This window comes from Peromyscus maniculatus, chromosome 7, assembly GCF_049852395.1.
Source record: "Peromyscus maniculatus bairdii isolate BWxNUB_F1_BW_parent chromosome 7, HU_Pman_BW_mat_3.1, whole genome shotgun sequence".
NCBI lineage: Eukaryota > Metazoa > Chordata > Mammalia > Rodentia > Cricetidae > Peromyscus > Peromyscus maniculatus.
The window spans coordinates 43,235,994-43,253,303 of NC_134858.1; the positions used below are offsets into that span (position 1 = coordinate 43,235,994).

Consider the following 17,310-nt stretch of genomic DNA (forward strand, 5'->3'; position numbering starts at 1 on the left):
TTCCAAAATGTTGTGGCTTTTGTCTCCTTTTCTATCCTCCTCATGGATTTATGCATTTTTAACAAGAGCACTTTAATAGACATTTTATTGGGTTTTCAGGAAGCAGCTCCAGGCGAGTGCATGCGATCAATCCGTCATCCTTTACTAGAGGTCAACCTGATGCTCTTTAGTCTTTTCCCATCTACTAGTTTGAAAGTTATTCTTTCTTTCTACTCATTTAATGGATTCTCTTTAAAACTTTAATAATGTTGCCTGGCCTAAAAAGTGAGAGATGATCAATACCCCTTGCCTTCTCCCTGGATAATGCAAGCCTGGAGAATGCTCTAGCTTTGATCTGTCCTTTCCTGTTTTCTACATTACTTTGGTCTAATATCTTAGTTCCCTGTTGTCCGAAGCAGTCCCATCATCAATATGTATATTTTTAGCAACCCTGCTTCTGTGGTACGTTCTGGTCCTTGTACTAAGAATACTGTAGTGAATTAGACATACTGAATTGCATATGAATATACTTTGTTGTGTAGCACCACATGAAATTGCCAATATTTGATCATTTTTAGTCATAAAAACTATTTTTATTTACACACATCACAAAACAAATACATACACATCTCCAACCATCGTAAACATGTCCATACAGAAGCCATGAGCTTCTGGCAAATAAGAAAGCAGGACTATGTGTCACATTCACCCTTCCCGTTTGTCTAGGCTCAGACAGAAAAGCAGAAGCTACTCCATGTGTTTCAAGCACAAAAGTCTTCAATGCAGAGATGAAGGGCTGGAAAGACAGCTCAGCAGGTAAGAGCGTGTGCTGCTCTTGCAGAGGACTCGGGTTTGGGTCTCAGCTCCTACACTGGGCAGCTGGTAACTGCCTGTAACTCCAGTTCCAGGGGTTCTGATGTCCTCTTCTGGTCTTCTGAAGCATGCCCCCCCCCACTGCCAGACACATACACAGATACTTAAAAAAAAAAAAAAACTCTTAAAAAGAAAAAATAAGGGCAGTGGTGGCGCACGCCTTTAATCCCAGCACTCGGGAGGCAGAGGCAGGCGAATCTCTGTGAGTTCAAGGCCAGCCTGATCTCCAAAGCGAGTTCCAGGATAGGCTCAAAACTACACAGAGAAACCCTGTCTCAAAAAAAAAAAAAGGAAAAAAAAGAAAAAAGAAAAAAGAAAATTTCAAGACTAGATGACACAGTAAAGCAGAACTAGACTGGGAGTTTACTAAAAGACATTATAATAATACAAGCTAAAGCATGACTACTAGGAGAAAGAGAAGTGTTCAGAAAAAAATAAGACACGCTCAAGTGTGGATATGGGCTCCTCAAGGGAGTAGCATGGCTCATTGTTTTTATTTATTTATTTTTTTCGGTTTTTCGAGACAGGGTTTCTCTGCGTAGCTTTGTGCCTTTCCTGGAGCTCACTTGGTAACCCAGGCTGGCCTCGAACTCACAAAGATCCGCCTGGCTCTGCCTCCCGAGTGCTGGGATTAAAGGTGTGCGCCGCCGCCGCCGCCGCCGCCGCCGCCGCCGCCGCCGCCGCCGCCGCCGCGGCCGCTGCCACCCGGCGTGGCTCATTGTTTTTACAGTAGTCATATCTAGGACTTCGGTGAGATTCGAAGTTACTATTTATCACTGGATGGTTCCTGAGGGGTACCTGATAGTATTACAATCAATGACTAAAAAATATAGCCCATGGGAATACAGAAAGGTAGGATACCTTTACTGTAAACATTGTTGTTTGAAGTTTTCAGGCAGTGTCTGGGGAAAGCGATGAGACCCTGCTCAAGACTCTATCTACGTCTCTTTTAACATAAAGCATCCATATATGAAAGGAATACTAGCTACATCAGCAGCCTTTGTAGCAAATGGCAGTTGCATAGGTCTTCTTGCTTCTCAGCTGAGAGGCTTCACTCAGATTCTAGAATGAGTCCCGTTCTTCTCATGTCCCTTCAGTTTCTCTGTCTCAGGATTGCAGACAGGTGCCACCATGCTGGAGAGCAATCTCTGGTCTTTGTGCATGCTGGGTAAGTATTCTATCAAGGGACTTCCATCCCTTCTTCAATGACTGAAGTACTGGCACTGTGGCGGTTTCTGCAGATTCTTCTTTTCTTTGTTTGGTTTTGGTTTTTGAGATCAGACCTTGCATTGCAGCTCAGGCTGGCCTCAAACTTGAAATCCCCCCTCGGTGCTGTGATTATAAGCATACATCGTATGCCTGGTACAGGGGCCTGAGAAATAAGGAGCTCAGGGAATGGCCAAGGTTTTGTGTGGAGAGAAGGGACATGGGCTAAATGAACTGGGTCACGGCGGAGAATGGATGGGAGACGCCGAATTGCAGCTGCAGGAGGTTCTGAATACAGTTGAGGGGAGACACAATTGGGGCTGGGACAGTGTGTGAATGGAGTGTGTGTGTGGGGACTAAGAACGTCTGGAGCATTGAAGGGTAAGGATGAAGCACTCAGGTGTGTCTGTGCAAATACATGGAGGAAGCTTGTCATAAAACCAATCTGGGCTTCCAGGCTTCCCCTCCTCAGAAGCCCAGAGCGGTGGAGCCCAGCCTTCCCTGAGGGGGAGAATCCTTCCTCTGACTGACTCCTGAGGCCCAAAGTCTCACCCCCGATGCAGTTTACCCACCCACTTTCAACTGGCCTTGGCTCCTCCAGCTCAATCCTGGATTATTTCTTGAACAGAGAGACAGGAGGGTCTGGGGGCCTATAAATGCTGTCCTTTCCCAGGCTGCCGATCCTGGTTCTGGCCAGCCCTGGATGCCGTTCCTCTGGCTGGCTGGCTGGCTGGCTAGGGCAGAGTGCCCTGGGAATTGAGTAAGAGCAGGGCCCTCAGTAGACAAACAAGTAGCACCTCATGGCAGGCCAGTCAACAAGTAAGGTTAGAGGTCACAACATTTGGGGGGTGAGTTCTGCCCATTCTTCGTGAGGGCTCCGGGAAGCCACTTCCCTACTGGGGCAGCCTCCTGAGGCTGGGGAGCTCACTAACCCTCAGAGCACCAGAAAGGGGAAAAGGTAAGTGCTAGGAGCCAGCTGGGGTCATCCTTCTTTGAACCTCCACGTGGTATTTGCTTAGAGCAATTGCTGTCCCAGCCCCAGACTCCTGGAGTATAAAGCAGGATGTCCACCCTCTGTGCCCAGAACTGAGCAGGTGAGCCTGTATGGCAGAGGAATGGTGGGGAGCAGGTGCTGGGGGGGTGGGGGTGGCCATTGTAGGAGAGCTGCTGGTATGGGCTAACCGAGGACCTGCCTCCCACATGTTGGGTATGCCAGTTTCTCGGCCACAAAATGGGATTGGAGGCAGGAAGACAGGCAAGCAAGGGAGCTAGCCCGCCCCAAGGTGGGTGGGTAATTTCTAGTGCGGCCTGACGTCCAGGCTCCCAACTTTGGGATTGAGGTAAGGAGCAACCCACTCCTGTTGTCTGGGGAAGACATCTCTTCCCTCCCAGCCCCAACCCCATGCCCCAAGTACCTAGTTAGGTTCTCTGGAGCCTTCAACATGATGCTGCCTACACATGACAGAAGGGGCATCAGGATTTGGGGCAGGTAGCCCCTAGAGCAGGGGTCCTAGATCCAGGCCCTTCTTTTGCCTCGCCTCCTGATCAAGCCTCCATCTCCTTTTCTTCTCAGGGTGTAACGTGGTCAGCATGGCTGCAATCATCACTTGGGCCCTGGCGCTCCTCTCAGGTGGGTCTTCCATCTCTGACTTCAGTGTGGGGTTGGGATGGAGGTGGGATGGAGGGGCCCGGCCTTTAATTGTCTCATCCTTCTCTTCAGTGTTTGCAACCGCTCAGGCACGGAAGGGTTTCTGGGACTACTTCAGCCAGAGCAGCCGGGACAAAGGCATGATGGGCCAGCCGCAGAAGCTGGCACGGGAGTGAGTGACCTGGGGTAGGGTGTGGGATGGTTCCTCAGCTCTGTGGTTCAGGTGGAAGGCGAGGGAGCCAGCCACGCTTGCACTGCCAAGCACACCCCAGCCATCTTGGTCACCCTCTGCCCAAGTCTCTCCTACCCTGCTGCCATCTTTCCCACTGAGGTGTGGCACCTGAGATTAGATTAATGGGTCATAGAATGACAGGGTGGTGTGAATCTTGACATGTGTGTGGCATCTTCTTGGATGGTGCCGTGGCGCTGAATTGAGTTGCCTACACAATGTCATGATTGTGCTCTGAATCTGAGGATGTAGTAGGCTGGGATTAAGACTAAAGACTCTGGCTCTCCCGCCACTCTACCTGTCCTGGTTTCTATGGAGTATTGCTGTCCCATGCTCTGGAGCAAGGGAAATGTTCAGGGCCAGCAGTCTAATGGCCTGGTCCTCTGTTTTTCTCCTTCTCCAGGAGCATGAAAAACAGCTTCGAGCAAGACCTCTACAATGTGAACAATTTGCTAGAAAAGCTGAACCCCTCTAGTGGGCCCGGGAAGGAGCCTTCCCAGCTGTCACAGGATCCAGAAGGCATGAGGAAGCAGCTGCAGCAGGAGCTGGAGGAGGTGAGAGCTCGCCTGGAACCCTACATGGCTGCAAAGCATGAGCTGGTAGGCTGGAACTTGGAGGGCTTGAGGCAGCAGCTGAAGCCCTACACCGTGGAGCTGATGGAGCAGGTGGGCCTGGGTGTGCAGGAGCTGCAAGAGCAGTTGCGTCTGATGGGAGAAGACACCAAGGCACAGCTGCTCGGGGGCATGGACGAGGCGCTGAGCCTGTTGCAGGAAATGCAAAGTCGCGTGCGGCACCACACCGACCGGGTCAAAGAACTCTTCCACCCATATGCAGAGCGCTTGGTGACTGGCATTGGGCACCACGTGCAGGAGCTGCACCGCAGTGTCGCTCCTCACGCGGTTGCCAGCCCCGCGCGACTCAGTCGCTGTGTGCAGACCCTGTCCCACAAACTCACACTGAAGGCAAAGGACCTGCACACCAGCATCCAGCGCAACCTGGACCAGCTGCGCGAGGAGCTCAGTGCCTTCGTGGGCGCCAGCGCAGATGGGGCAGAGGATGGAGCTTCCCCGGACCCCCAGGCTCTCTCTGAGGAGGTCCGCCAGAGACTCCAGGCTTTTCGACATGACACCTTCCTACAGATCGCTGCTTTCACTCGCGCCATTGACCAGGAGACAGAGGAAGTCCAGCAGCAGCTAGCACCAGCCCCACCTAGTCACAGCGCCTTCGCTCCTGAGTTGGGACACTCAGACAGCAGCAACAAGGCCTTGAGCAGACTGCAGAGCCGACTGGATGACCTGTGGGAAGATATTACCTATAGCCTTCATGACCAGGGTCATAGCCAGCTGAGAGAGCCCTGAGGGTCTCCTCGCTCAGGTTCACTCCCCAGCTCATTGTCTGGGGATGCCCTAGATCCTGAGCCTGTAGCATGGCCTATTGGGCAGAGGGTGGAGGGTCCTGCACAGTATAGGTGATGCCACCAGATGGTGCTGCCTCAACCTATTCAGCCTCCTCAACTCCCCCACTCAGGTGCATTATATTCACCAGGTTTTGCAAATCCAGCTTCTGGTGCTCATTTGGAATCCTCACAAGTTGCAACATTCGGGGTGAAGGGTGTGGGGAGACTATGTGTGGGGGAGACTGTCTGCACGCCGGTACATGACAGTGCTGGAAGCCTGTGGCACCACAACCTGGAGTTTGACTCCTGTTACTTCTGGCTGCCTGATGGTCACTGTTAGAGCTGGTCCACAGAGAGGAGCTCTTGTCTCCCCAGGGCTGCCCTGAGAGCTTTTGTTGGAAGAGAGCAGGAGAAGAATATGATGGAGAAAGCGTATTATGGTGTGTGTAGATCCCCACCGGCGATACTGCTGGTGGGTCAGTGATGCAATGGGGCGAAGCCCCCATTTCCTTAGATAACTCTGCACCCATACAAGGAACTGAGCCCTCCACACTGTGAGGACTTCCAAAACCCTGCAGGGAGCATCCTGTGTGCCCTCCCCATCTTCAGGCCCCACATCCTGACTCTTGGGGTGAAACTGACTTTTGGTTGAAATGAAATAGAGACTCATGTTGGAAGACGTTTGTTGGCCTGGTGTGACTCTCATTGGACCATGTCTGAGAGCAATTGCCTTCCCACCACTCCTAGGACACACACAACTTCCACTCTTACTCCTTGCTTGCTCTTTTTCATGGTCCCCTTTCCATTTCTGGTCTGTCAGAGGGGTCCAGCCTGGGTGAGTTCTGCCACGGGACTCCTGGCTAGACAAGAGCTCTCACACTTTGGGGGGGACGGGGACGACAGGCTGGCTTACAGACTCTGCCTCTGCACCAGTCCTGTCCCACGGTCTACTCCTCGCAGGACAGTGTGCGTGGACCACAGCCTGACACTGGACAAGCATGCCCTGGTTACCTGAAACCCCTGAGAGGTCCTCTCACCCTTGCTCCTGGTGTTCCAGATTCCTCATGGCGTCTTGACCCTCTTCTTAGGACCCATAAACTAATTCTCCCCCATTTCCCTCTCTCTCTTTCTGACACAAGATCTCACCATGTAGTCTTTGCTGGCCTGGAACTCACTATCAGGTTAGCCTCAAATTCACAGACATCTGCCTGCCCCTGCCTCCTAAGTGCTGGGATTAACAGTATGTGCCACCATGCTTGGAGACCCCCAAGTTCCTATCTCTCTCCCTTCGTGTACACATTCACTCAGATAGCAAAGATCACCTGGGACCAGGGAAACTGGATGAGGCGGGGAAAGAGGAAAGCATAAAAGTTTCTTTCTGTACTTCTCTGCCCTGCCCAGCACCCTTTCCTCCCCGCTCAGCCTACCTCAGCCTCCCCTGCACAGGAGTCTTGATACCTTCCGATCACAGACCCTGTGTGGAGCTGGGCTCCATGCGATCACACACTTGTCATCCCTGATATTATTATAGATGTAGCCAGTTTCAGCCATGGAACTGGGTTGTGGTCCAAGACGTGGGAGGAAGTGCTAGGAAGAACACTTGAAAAGAACCCGCTAAAGCAGCGTGTTTTGTTAGGAAGTGGGGAGAGAGAAACCGGGAGTGCAGTAGTAAAAATAAGGTCTGCGTATTCAAGGTTAGAATTAGGGGCGATGCTTATGAGTACAGAAATAGGGAGCTGGGGGAACAGTGAGGGAGACGGGGAGAAGCTGAGCAGCCTGGATAGGGTACCCAAGTAAGGACTGGCTCATCACGAAGCAAGCAGAGTTTGGAGGGCACAGCCTAGGGGATTCCAAGGCATGCAGGTACCCTTGTCCTCGGGCATTTTTACATAGACTTAGGGACCAATGGTTAGGCTCCCTATGTGGTGGAGCCACAACCAGAAAACCAAACATGGACTTCGCTGCGAGCTGCGATACTCCAGCACGGCTACGGAAATGCAGTCCGCATGACCCAGGAACCGGAAGTCTTTGTCAGTCGCTAACCTAGCCGGCAAAGGGTCTGTGGCCTCTTTAAGAAGGGGCGGGAACAGCAGCTAGAGGAAGTGATGCCACGGCAGCTGCGGAAGCCGGAAGCTGCTGCCTGAGCAGCGCGCGGGGTGATGTCTGCCAGCGGGGCTGTGCAGCCCGGGCCCCCGGGGGCTGCTGTTGGGCCTTCGCCCTCCGCGGCTGGATCGCCAGCCACGGGGCCCTTGTTCCGGCCCCTCAGCGCCGAGGATGAGGAGCAGCAGCCCACCGAGATCGAGTCGCTGTGCATGAACTGTTACCGGAACGTGAGTCGGGGGTGCGGAGTCTGGGGCCGGGGGACCACCCAGCCGGGCACCCAGAGGCAGCCCTGGCGTACGGAGGGCAAATGAGTTTCATTCATTCCAACCCTCGCTGCTTCTGCTTCCTTAGGGCACGACGCGCCTTCTGCTCACCAAGATCCCCTTCTTTAGAGAAATAATCGTGAGCTCCTTTTTCTGCGAGCACTGTGGCTGGAACAACACGGAGATCCAGTCAGCAGGCAGGATCCAGGACCAGGGAGTGCGCTACACTTTGACCGTCAGGGGCCAAGAGGTGAGTGTAGCCCAAAGGAGACACGACCCCACGGTGTCGGAGAGAGCACTGGAGGCCAGAGTCAACAGCTGTGGTCCGGGCCATCGGACCTCCAGTAAATCCCTGTGGCCAAGCCTTTAGTGCCCTCCTTTGGCAGTGGGACTGGTAGTGCTGCCCCCTGCTAGGCTGTTCTGTGCTTAAAGTACTTTGAATTTTGTGAGAGGGATGGAATGAATGAGTAGGACTTTATGGGCAATGTTCTCGGCCTCTGGGCATTCTGGCTCACACCATATGCGCTGTTCTGGAGTAGTTTGGACTTTTCTCAATGGAAGGATCGAAGAAGAAACAGCCTGGCTGGCATATGATAGAGAAGATGGGCTGATGATTTCCCAAAGAGAAGCCATATTGCTGACCTCTTTTGCTAGAACATTTTTTCCTTTCTGTCCAGGACATGAACAGGGAAGTGGTGAAGACGGACTCTGCCACCACGAGGATCCCGGAGCTGGATTTTGAAATTCCAGCTTTCAGCCAGAAGGGAGGTGAGTCTTAAGATCAGGTATGTGAGCTGTTCACACATTGCCGAAATGTTACCTGTTTTCTTGCAAAGCCTGGTGCCAGGTCAGGCCTCGTGGCTTATGTTTGGCTGTGTAATCATGGTGGATTTTCATGCTTTAATGTGAGTAGAAAGTTATTGGCAAAATTGCTTGGGAGTAAGATGGTTGAGAGTCGCAGTGAGACAGACCGTGGGGCACTTGTTTTAGAACTGCACAGATGAGGAAAGCAAGGCCTGCAGAGTTCAGGTAAAGGGCCGAGGGTCATGCAGACGTGTGATAGCAAGCTAACACTCACTTGTCTTGTGTTTCACTCACAAGCTCTGACCACCGTTGAAGGATTGATCAGCCGGGCAATCTCTGGCCTAGAGCAGGACCAGCCCACACGACGGGTGAGCAGGGATTTTCTCAAATTGCAGCAACAAGGATTTATTGTAGAATATTAATTTAAGATGTGTTACATCTGTTTGTGCTGTGGAACATTTGTTTAATGATGCAAAAATGAGTTGCAGTCTTTTATGTTGTATTTGTTTAACTCTGTGAAGCTGTGTTACTTTGCCTAAAGAGATGAATGGCCAATAAATATCAAGGCAGGAGAAAGGATAGGCGGGGCTGGCAGGCACAGAGAATAAATAGAAGGAGAAACCTGGGAGGAGAAAAGAAAGAGCAAGAGAACAAGGAGAGGAGGATGCCAGGGGCCAACCACACATGAAATAAGAGTGAAAAAAAAAAAAAAAGATGACAAAAGTAAGAAAAGGTAAAAGATAGATGGAATAATTTAAGTTAAGAAAAGCTGGCTAGCAACAAGCCAAACTAAGGCCGTGCATTTATAAGTAAAAATAAGATGTGTGTGTGTGTGTGTGTGTGTGTGTGTGAGATTTATTTGGGAGCTGGGTGATAGGGCACCCCAAAGAATAAAAAGAGCAAAAGCAACCAACTACAAATTATTGTTTGTGTTAAAATAGTCAGGCTTCCAATTAGCTGAACTGTGTCTGACCAAATGTTGGGGAACTTTTTGCCAAAGCAATAAAGGTGCTATTTCTCTATGTCTGTTCCCCAGTGTACACTCAGGCTTTACCTTAGACAAGGTTACAATAGCCTTTCGGTTATACCCAGCTTCCTGGGTATCCTTTTATGTCTATATTTCTTACTACAAAAATAATGTAATTGCACCTGTAGTCATCTCTCTCCCTAACTGACTGGAGAGGCATAACAAGATTTTGAATTTTTAGAGGAAATTTATTTTTAATAACATATTATGTGCCAGTGCATGGGTATGTATATGTGATGGCACATGCCTTTGTAGGCCAGAAGCAATGGATTTCCGTGGAGCTGTAGTTACAGCTAAATGGTAGAATAAGTGAGAAAATAAGCCCTACCTCCTACCCCAGCACCGTTTATAGACTTCCGATTTGTGGTTGTATCTCACTCTGAAGTTTGGGTCCCTCTGCTCTCACGCCAAGGTTGAAGTCAGTGTGCTCATCGAGGTGACGGATGTGGAAGAGGGTTGGTGCATGAGGTGTACTTCAGCTCTGGTGTTTTCATTCTCTTCCTGGTAGGCAATGGAACATGCTGTAGCTGAAAGGATCGATGTGTTCATTGGCAAACTGAAGGACCTAAAGCAAGTGGCTTCCCCGTTCACTCTGGTAAGTACTAAGTGACTGTGGTTGTTTTCAGTGTAAGGAGGGAGAGGGGAGACCATTGAGACTGACTGATCCCTGCAGCCCCAGGACTTGAGAAGTAGAGGCAAGAGTTCAGGGTCCTCCTTGACTACATAGCAAGTTCTAGGCCAGGCTGGGCTACACCAAAGCCCAGCCTCAAAATACAAAGCAACAAAAAACTGACTTGGATTTGTCTCCTGTGGTCTAGCGATGACTGGAGATTATATACGGTTTGTTTCACTCTCTCCTCACTTATGTTAGATCATTGATGACCCCTCGGGAAACAGCTTTGTAGAAAACCCACATGCTCCCCAGAAGGATGATGCCCTGGTGATCACACACTACAACCGGACGCCACAGCAGGCTGAGATGCTGGGTCTCCAGGTAAGTGGGCTGAAGGCGTCAGAGGAATGCTCTGGAGTTGGCCTGCGTTCTGGGTTGCTTGACGTCACTAAAGATTTACTTTGCTGTTGTCCCCGCCACCACCTGCTGCACCCTGTCTGAGCTCATTTGTGGTGACCTTCACAAGGCAGGTAGCAGTCACGGGGATCCATCTGGAGTTCTGTCCTTCCCTTGATGGAGGGATTTGCTTTGGCTTCTCTGTCCCATGAGTTGGCACCTTCTAGGGACCAAAGGCAATCTCTCCCTCTCCGAGCAGGGCAGGGTGTTGGGGAGGTTGAGGTCTACCTGCCAACCTATGGTTTGTGCTTCTGTTCTTTTAGGCAGAAGCACCAGAAGAGAAGTCAGAAGAGGAAGACCTCAGAAATGAAGTGAGTTGTGTTGGCTCCTTTGGAAGACATAGGAGATATGTGGGTCGAGTCTCAGGGTTTCCAGCATCTCTCATTGTCACAACTAACATGAGTGACCACTACTTCCAAATGAGTGTCTTCAGCTTGCGTGGGTGGGAGTGCTCAGTCTGTGCCCCCATACTGTGTTCCAGGTGCTCCAGTTCAACACCAACTGCCCAGAGTGCAACGCCCCAGCTCAGACCAACATGAAGCTAGTCCGTATCTTTCAAGCAATTGGGTTGCTCGTCTGCTGACTCAGGCACGGACATTATATTAAAGATGGGAGCCTTCCCTTCAGGGAAAGCCAATGCTTTATCCTCAGTGATGAGGAGGGATCTTTGAAGAAACTACATACCTTGGCTTCTGTGTGTGGCCTAAGCCAGGTCTTTAAATGCTTGTGAACACAGGAGTTCGGTTGTATTGTGACATGTTTACCGCCATCTTGGGTCCAGCATCTGTTTGTGTGGGATTTGGCTTTTCATTTCTTGGGGGTGGGTCGGGAGGTCATCTTCCTCTCCAGGAAGCAGACAGACTTCTTTAACTCCAACTTCCAGAAATCCCCCACTTTAAAGAGGTTATCATCATGGCCACCAACTGTGAGAATTGCGGGCATCGGACTAATGAGGTGGGTGGGCTCCATTGTTGGGGAAGAAGATTGGCATAAGGGCAATGCCTTTGTAGATGTTCTTCAGGATGAGCGTGGGTGTAGCTGGGCTCTTTGAGGCTTACTGAGGGCGAGGAGCCCTTGAAGGAGCTGTGAATCAGCCTAGAGAAGAGAAGTTGGAAGTACCGTCGATGGCAGGGTAGATGAAGAAGAGGTGACCTTGTGGAAGAAGCTGGGCTACTCAGAGGGCTGGAAATTAGGCAGATAGCAGCTCTTAGTGAAGAACTCGAGAGAGCTGCCTGAAATTGATTGATAGCTGTTGTGGAGGATTGAAGCCCTCCTTCCCCAAGCATATGGAGCATAAGCTGATTAAACTTACGGGGATGGGGGTCGGGGGGTGTGGCAGTGGACAGCAAACCTGGGGCCTTGTGCGTACTAGGCAGTGCACTGTTACTGAGCTCCTTCCCAGCGAATAAATTCCTAAACTATTACATTGACTGCAGTAGATGGGGACTGAAATGCTTAGAAGTCCCTTTCAACTCCTACAGTCAGGATTTTTCTTTTTAAAGGTACATTCACGGCTCTTGGCAATTTGGGCTAAATTTGGCATGCTATCAGGGCTAGGCACAGTGTTCCTGCCGACTCTTAAAGTGTTTTTGATTTCCGGTCGCTGCTGTCCTTGCTGGATTAGAAGGCTGTCATTGGAAGTTGTTAGTCTGAGCCTACATAGAGCGGAAGTCTTTCTGGCACCAGGTGAAGGGGGCTTCTCTGGTGCTGTTCCTGACCATCCTCTCTACAGGTGAAGTCTGGAGGAGCAGTGGAGCCTCTGGGTACCAAGATCACCCTCCACATCACAGATCCCTCAGACATGACCAGAGACCTCCTCAAGGTAACAGCCTGCGTGGAAAATAGCTGTCCTACAGCTGCTTCTGTCTAGAGGACGCTATCGTTTAGCGTTCAAGAACACAACCCCAGAAATCCCCTGGGCTTGAGTGGCCCTGAGTAGGGTGTCTTCATGATTGAGACTACAGGCTCAGAAGGTGGCCCATAATCTTTCTGAGCAATGACTTGGCTGCTATTTAGTTTCCATCGACTATGTGGGTTCTTCTTTGCCCCTAATGATAAGGTACCGGGTAGCTTGTAGCTGTGACTCAGAGTTTCAGTTTATTATGCTAGTTTCATGTTGGTTCAGATGGAAGAGTGAGCCTCTGGCTTTTAGCTAAGTAGTCAGAGGAAACTAATATAATGACTTGGTCCTCAACCTTCACTGCTTTATTAATTTGCCAGAGGCCTCTGGTTGGCTCTCTTTGTTCTGGCTTAAATCAGTTTGTCTCTCTGAGTATCTGTCCACCTGTCTGGTGCTGTGGATTGAATCAGGGCCTCTGGACCACTAGACAAGGGCTCCTGTGTGAAGCTCTGCTGCCATCCTCTGATTTAAACCTTAACTGGACTATCGTCTTACAGTCTGAGACGTGCAGTGTGGAAATCCCGGAGCTGGAGTTTGAACTGGGAATGGCTGTCCTTGGGGGCAAGTTCACCACTCTCGAGGGGCTTCTGAAAGACATCCGAGAATTGGTGAGTCCGGAGCGTGGTGTACAGCTGGGGAAAGGGCTAGCCTGGTGTCATCAGGTATGGTGGCACATGCCTGTAGTTCCAGCCCTTGAGAAGTTGGGGTAAAAAGACAGGATTGGAGGCCAATCTGGAGCCCATCTCAAATGCCCCCAGCCTTCTCTGCCTGGGCACCCACTGCTTGCCCCACCTGCTTTGTGCTTGAGCTTAGTGACCCATTCAGTCGGTGGTGTAGTGACTCAGCTGTCACGTGCTACAGGTAACCAAGAACCCATTCACATTGGGTGACAGCTCGAACCCTAACCAGACGGAGAAACTGCAGGAGTTTAGCCAGAAGTTGGAGCAGGTAAGAGGACGTGGGCCCTTTTCAAAGATCCTGATTTCCCTGCTCTTTAAACTTTTGGGACCCGCACCTTGTAGACTGCGTTGGCTCTGTCCGGCAGTCATAGCCTCTTCCTTCTGGGATCAGTGTAAGAGTTACCTGCTGTGTCCTCCTCTCTCCTGTAGATCATCGAGGGCAAGATGAAGGCCCACTTTATAATGAATGATCCAGCAGGAAACAGCTACCTGCAGGTACAGTAGGCCTTCTGGGTGTTCTGAGCTTCATAGACTATGCATGGTGGCCTTGCCAAGGAAAGACTGGCTTCTAAGTGACTGCCTCAGCTGGGACTTTGGGCAGGATGTGGACGACAGGAAAAATGAGAAAGGCGGGAGGACTTTCAAGTGTGTGTAATGAAAGGTAAATAACAGGCCAGAGCTAGTGCAAGTCTGAGCTACTCATGAGCCATGAGCTACTCAGGAGGCCATGAAGATTGCAAGTTCAAGACCAGCTTGTGCAGTTTAGTGAGAGTGTCTTAAGATAAAAAACAACAAAACCTAGGACTGGAGAGATGGTTCAGCAGTTAAGAGCACTGGCTGCTCTCCCAGAGGACCTGAGTTCAATTCCCAGCACCCACATGGCAGCTCACAACTGTATAACTCCAGTTCCAGGGGATCTGATACCATCACACAGACGTAACAAGAATCCACAGAAAAAAAAAAAAAGTAAATAAATCATTTTTTAAAAAAAAAAGTAAGTGCCTACCCAGCTAGTGTGCTCAAACCCCAGGTTTAAAAGTGAGTAAGGAAGTAAGCTCTCTTCTTCCTGTGTCTGGTTGTCTTGTTTTTTCCTCTTATCCTCAGCTTTGAGGTTTCCATTCTGCATCTCTGTGAAGTAAGGAGCAATAGAGTCTTGTCTGGCAGTCAGGACAGAACTGCTGAGAGATGTTAACCTGACTGGGCAAGCGCCTGTTAACTAATATAACTATAGCAATATTTTGTTGTTGTTTGTGGTGTTTGAACCCAGGGCCTTATCCTTACTTTAATATTAATGAGTACTGATGGCCGGCAAAACTGGCCTAAGTTATTTATATATCAAGACCATTGCTGTAATCTCTCTGTGCCCTCCCTCCCTCCCTCCCTCCCTCCCTGCTTTCCTCCCTCCCTCCCTCCCTCCCTCCCTGACTCCCTTTCTTCTCCCCTGCCTTCTTTTTTTGAAATAAGTCCTTGCTATGTAACCTGGCTGGCTTTGAACTTGTAATCTTTCTGCCTTGCTCTCCAGAATGCTGGCATTACAAGCAATTGCCAGCTTTGGCTATATTTTTTTTTACAAGAAGGCCCATATATAAAAATGCTTGCTGGGCGGCGGTGGTGCACACCTTTAATCCCAGCACTTGGGAGACAGAGCCAGGCAGATCTCTGTGAGTTCAAGGCCAGCCTGGTCTCCAGATCGAGTTCCAGGAAAGGCACAAAGTTTTTTCGAAACCCTGTCTCGAAAAAAAAACAAACAAAAAAAGCTTGGAACTGGGGTGTAGGTCATCAATTGAACATTTGTATGCCATGTACAGAGTCTTGGGTTTGATACTAGCACCCCCTGCATACATACACACAGACTGTGTGGCCATGGGTCTAGAGGCCCTACACATCCCATGGAGTTCTTAGAAAAGTGAGAGTCGGTCGCAGCTGTGGGAGGGGATGGTGGGGTGCAGGGCACTGATTGTCTGCCCTTGGCCTTACAGAACGTGTACGCCCCTGAAGATGATCCAGAGATGAAGGTAGAGCGCTATAAGCGTACCTTTGACCAGAATGAGGAGCTCGGGCTCAATGACATGAAGACAGAGGGCTATGAGGAAGGTCTGGCCCCACAGCGGTAGCAGTGCCCAGCTCACAGGCCAGCCTCAGTGCCACCAGCACCACGGGCTGATTTGTGACTGTTAGCAAGCGAAGAGCGTCCAAGCCCTTGCCCATGGTGAGGAGATTGCTTGAACCCAAGATTGAAGCACACAGAAGTGAGTGGCTGGTGGTGCAGCTGCAAGCCTGCCGTGCTCCTGGACCTTCTTTTGGAGGTTTGGAGTGGTCTGAGAAGAACCCCAGAAACACCTTGTGGTCTGCCTTCACCTTTTGTCTATCGGCTCTCGCCCTTTGGTGCTGCGCCTCTGAAGTTCGGTGCAGTGAAATACACAGCTGGCTTCCGGCTTTCCAACTTTGAACAGGAAAGAACTTGGGGCTGGTGGGGCTCTGGAGCATAGGTGAAGATGCTTACATTAAAGTGATGGCTTATAGACATCATCCGCCTCTGTTTACTGTGTCCTTGCTGAATATCATGCTGTTAGAATCCAGCTGCCTAAGCTGGCCATGGAGGGCCATACCCATAATCCCAGCACTCAGGAGACTGAGGCCACTTTGGGCCATCTAGTGAGATTCTGTCTTCAAAAAAAGAAGAGGAAGAAAAGGTTTCCCAAACAAATCTCTCTTCATGTGGCTGCTGTCACTAGGCAGTCTGAGGCAGCATTTTATTCATTCCCACAGACCATGCTTGTCTACTCTGAGCCAGGGATGCCTGTGTGGATCCATCCATTTCATGGAGCTGAAAGTCAGCCAGGGAAGCCAGTGTGTGGTGGCATACACCTTTAATCCCAGCAGATGCAAGCAGGTGAGTTCAAGGCCAGCCTGGTCTACAGATCAAGTTCCAGGACAGCCAGGTCTACACAGAGAAACCCTGTCTTGAAAAACAAACAAAACGTCTAGTGGGGGAACTGACAGGGAAGAGAACATCGGAGTGAAGTGAGAAGGGAAGGTCATAGTTTATGTGAGTGGCTCAGCGGTTAAGAGCACTGGCTGCTCTTCCAAAGGTCCCGAGTTCAATTCCCAGCAACCACACGGTGGCTCACAACCATCTGTAGTGAGATCTGGTGCCCTCTTCTGGCCTGCAGACATACATGCAGGCAGATCACTGTATACATAATAAATATTTAAAAAAAAAAAAAAAAAGGAGTCTGAAGACCAAGTTAGCAAATGACTCCTAAACTTCAAAGTTTTCTTGTGTGTACGTATGTAATGATATGTGTGCATGTGAAGGGCAGAGGCGGACACTGGGGAATCTGTATCATCTACTTTTAGTCCTGACACTACACAGATAAACCCTGTATCAAAGCAAAAAACAAACAAACAAAGAAAACCCTAACTGGATAACCTGCACAATATGTGGCTGGCCTCTGCTAGCAAAGGTCCAAAATCTGGCAGTAGGAAGATGAGTGGGCTCCTGTACTTTTCCAAACTTATCTATAAAGAAAGCTAATAAAACTGAAGGCTAGGCCATGGTGGTACAGGTACGTAGTCCAGCTACTTAGGACGCTGAGGCAAAAGGGTAACAAATTCAAGATCAGCCAGGCGGCGGTGGCACACGACTTTAACCCCAGCACTCGGGAGGCACAGACAGGTGGATCTCTTGAGTTCGAGGCCAGCCTGGGCTACAGAGTGAGTTTCAGGACAGTCAAGACTACACAGAGAAACCCTGTCTCAAAAAAATCAGGAAAGAAAAAAAATCAGCCTGGGCAACTTAGCAAGATCATGTCTTCAAAATTCAGAAAGGGATGGGAGATGCAGTTCTATAAAACTCTTGCCTACCCTTTGCAAGGCCCTGGGTTCAATCCCCAGTGCTGGATGGAACAAGAAACAGAATTGTGAGGGTCAAGGCAAGATTCATAAAACAACCCTCTATAGAAGAAGTAGCTTGCTTTTTCTTTTTTTGGCTTCAAACTCACAGAGATCCGCCTGCCTCTGCCTCCCAAGTACTGGAATTAAAGGCGTGTGCCACCACTCTCAGGCTCTTTTCTTTGCCACACTGACAACAAATCCATGTCACTTTTATTGGGAAGATTTTATACCATTTT

The 17,310-nt window shown here is 50.0% G+C and overlaps 2 protein-coding genes across 7 annotated transcripts; both read left to right on the forward strand.

Annotated features, from left to right (window-relative positions):
* The first annotated feature begins 2,897 nt into the window (after nt 1–2,897).
* Apoa5 (apolipoprotein A5) lies at nt 2,898–6,014 on the forward strand. 6 transcript variants are annotated; one of them, XM_015990017.3, is made up of 4 exons: nt 2,898–3,016; nt 3,632–3,688; nt 3,779–3,878; nt 4,339–6,014. In XM_015990017.3, exons 2-4 carry the CDS (start codon nt 3,649–3,651, stop codon nt 5,291–5,293), a joined length of 1,095 nt encoding a protein of 364 aa, XP_015845503.3. In that variant the 5' UTR covers nt 2,898–3,016; nt 3,632–3,648; the 3' UTR covers nt 5,294–6,014. The 6 variants fall into 6 exon arrangements, with proteins under 6 accessions (XP_015845503.3, XP_076432314.1, XP_042136763.2 ...); XM_076576199.1 differs by lacking the exon at nt 2,898–3,016 and adding an exon at nt 3,112–3,152; XM_042280829.2 differs by lacking the exon at nt 2,898–3,016 and adding an exon at nt 3,147–3,398.
* Nucleotides 6,015–6,705: 691 nt separating this feature from the next.
* Zpr1 (ZPR1 zinc finger) lies at nt 6,706–15,706 on the forward strand. The gene is made up of 14 exons (XM_042280828.2): nt 6,706–7,661; nt 7,786–7,947; nt 8,375–8,465; nt 8,799–8,869; nt 10,037–10,123; nt 10,400–10,522; nt 10,861–10,908; nt 11,079–11,145; nt 11,481–11,551; nt 12,330–12,419; nt 12,995–13,105; nt 13,359–13,445; nt 13,607–13,672; nt 15,157–15,706. The coding sequence occupies exons 1-14, from the start codon at nt 7,491–7,493 to the stop codon at nt 15,289–15,291; spliced, it is 1,380 nt and encodes a 459-aa protein (XP_042136762.1). The 5' UTR covers nt 6,706–7,490; the 3' UTR covers nt 15,292–15,706.
* Nucleotides 15,707–17,310: the final 1,604 nt, after the last annotated feature.

What these genes read in the sequence shown, in the direction of transcription:
- Apoa5 (XM_076576197.1), top strand. Translation starts at nt 3,163, where the DNA reads ATGGCAGAGGAATGGTGGGGAGCAGGTGCTGGGGGGGTGGGGGTGGCC. An exon ending in GGCCCTGGCGCTCCTCTCAG is followed by an intron (nt 3,689 to 3,778) that starts GTGGGTCTTCCA and finishes CCTTCTCTTCAG; the next exon opens with TGTTTGCAACCGCTCAGGCA. An exon ending in CCGCAGAAGCTGGCACGGGA is followed by an intron (nt 3,879 to 4,338) that starts GTGAGTGACCTG and finishes CTCCTTCTCCAG; the next exon opens with GAGCATGAAAAACAGCTTCG.
- Zpr1 (XM_042280828.2), top strand. Translation starts at nt 7,491, where the DNA reads ATGTCTGCCAGCGGGGCTGTGCAGCCCGGGCCCCCGGGGGCTGCTGTT. An exon ending in AGCTTTCAGCCAGAAGGGAG is followed by an intron (nt 8,466 to 8,798) that starts GTGAGTCTTAAG and finishes TTCACTCACAAG; the next exon opens with CTCTGACCACCGTTGAAGGA. An exon ending in TGACCAGAGACCTCCTCAAG is followed by an intron (nt 12,420 to 12,994) that starts GTAACAGCCTGC and finishes ATCGTCTTACAG; the next exon opens with TCTGAGACGTGCAGTGTGGA.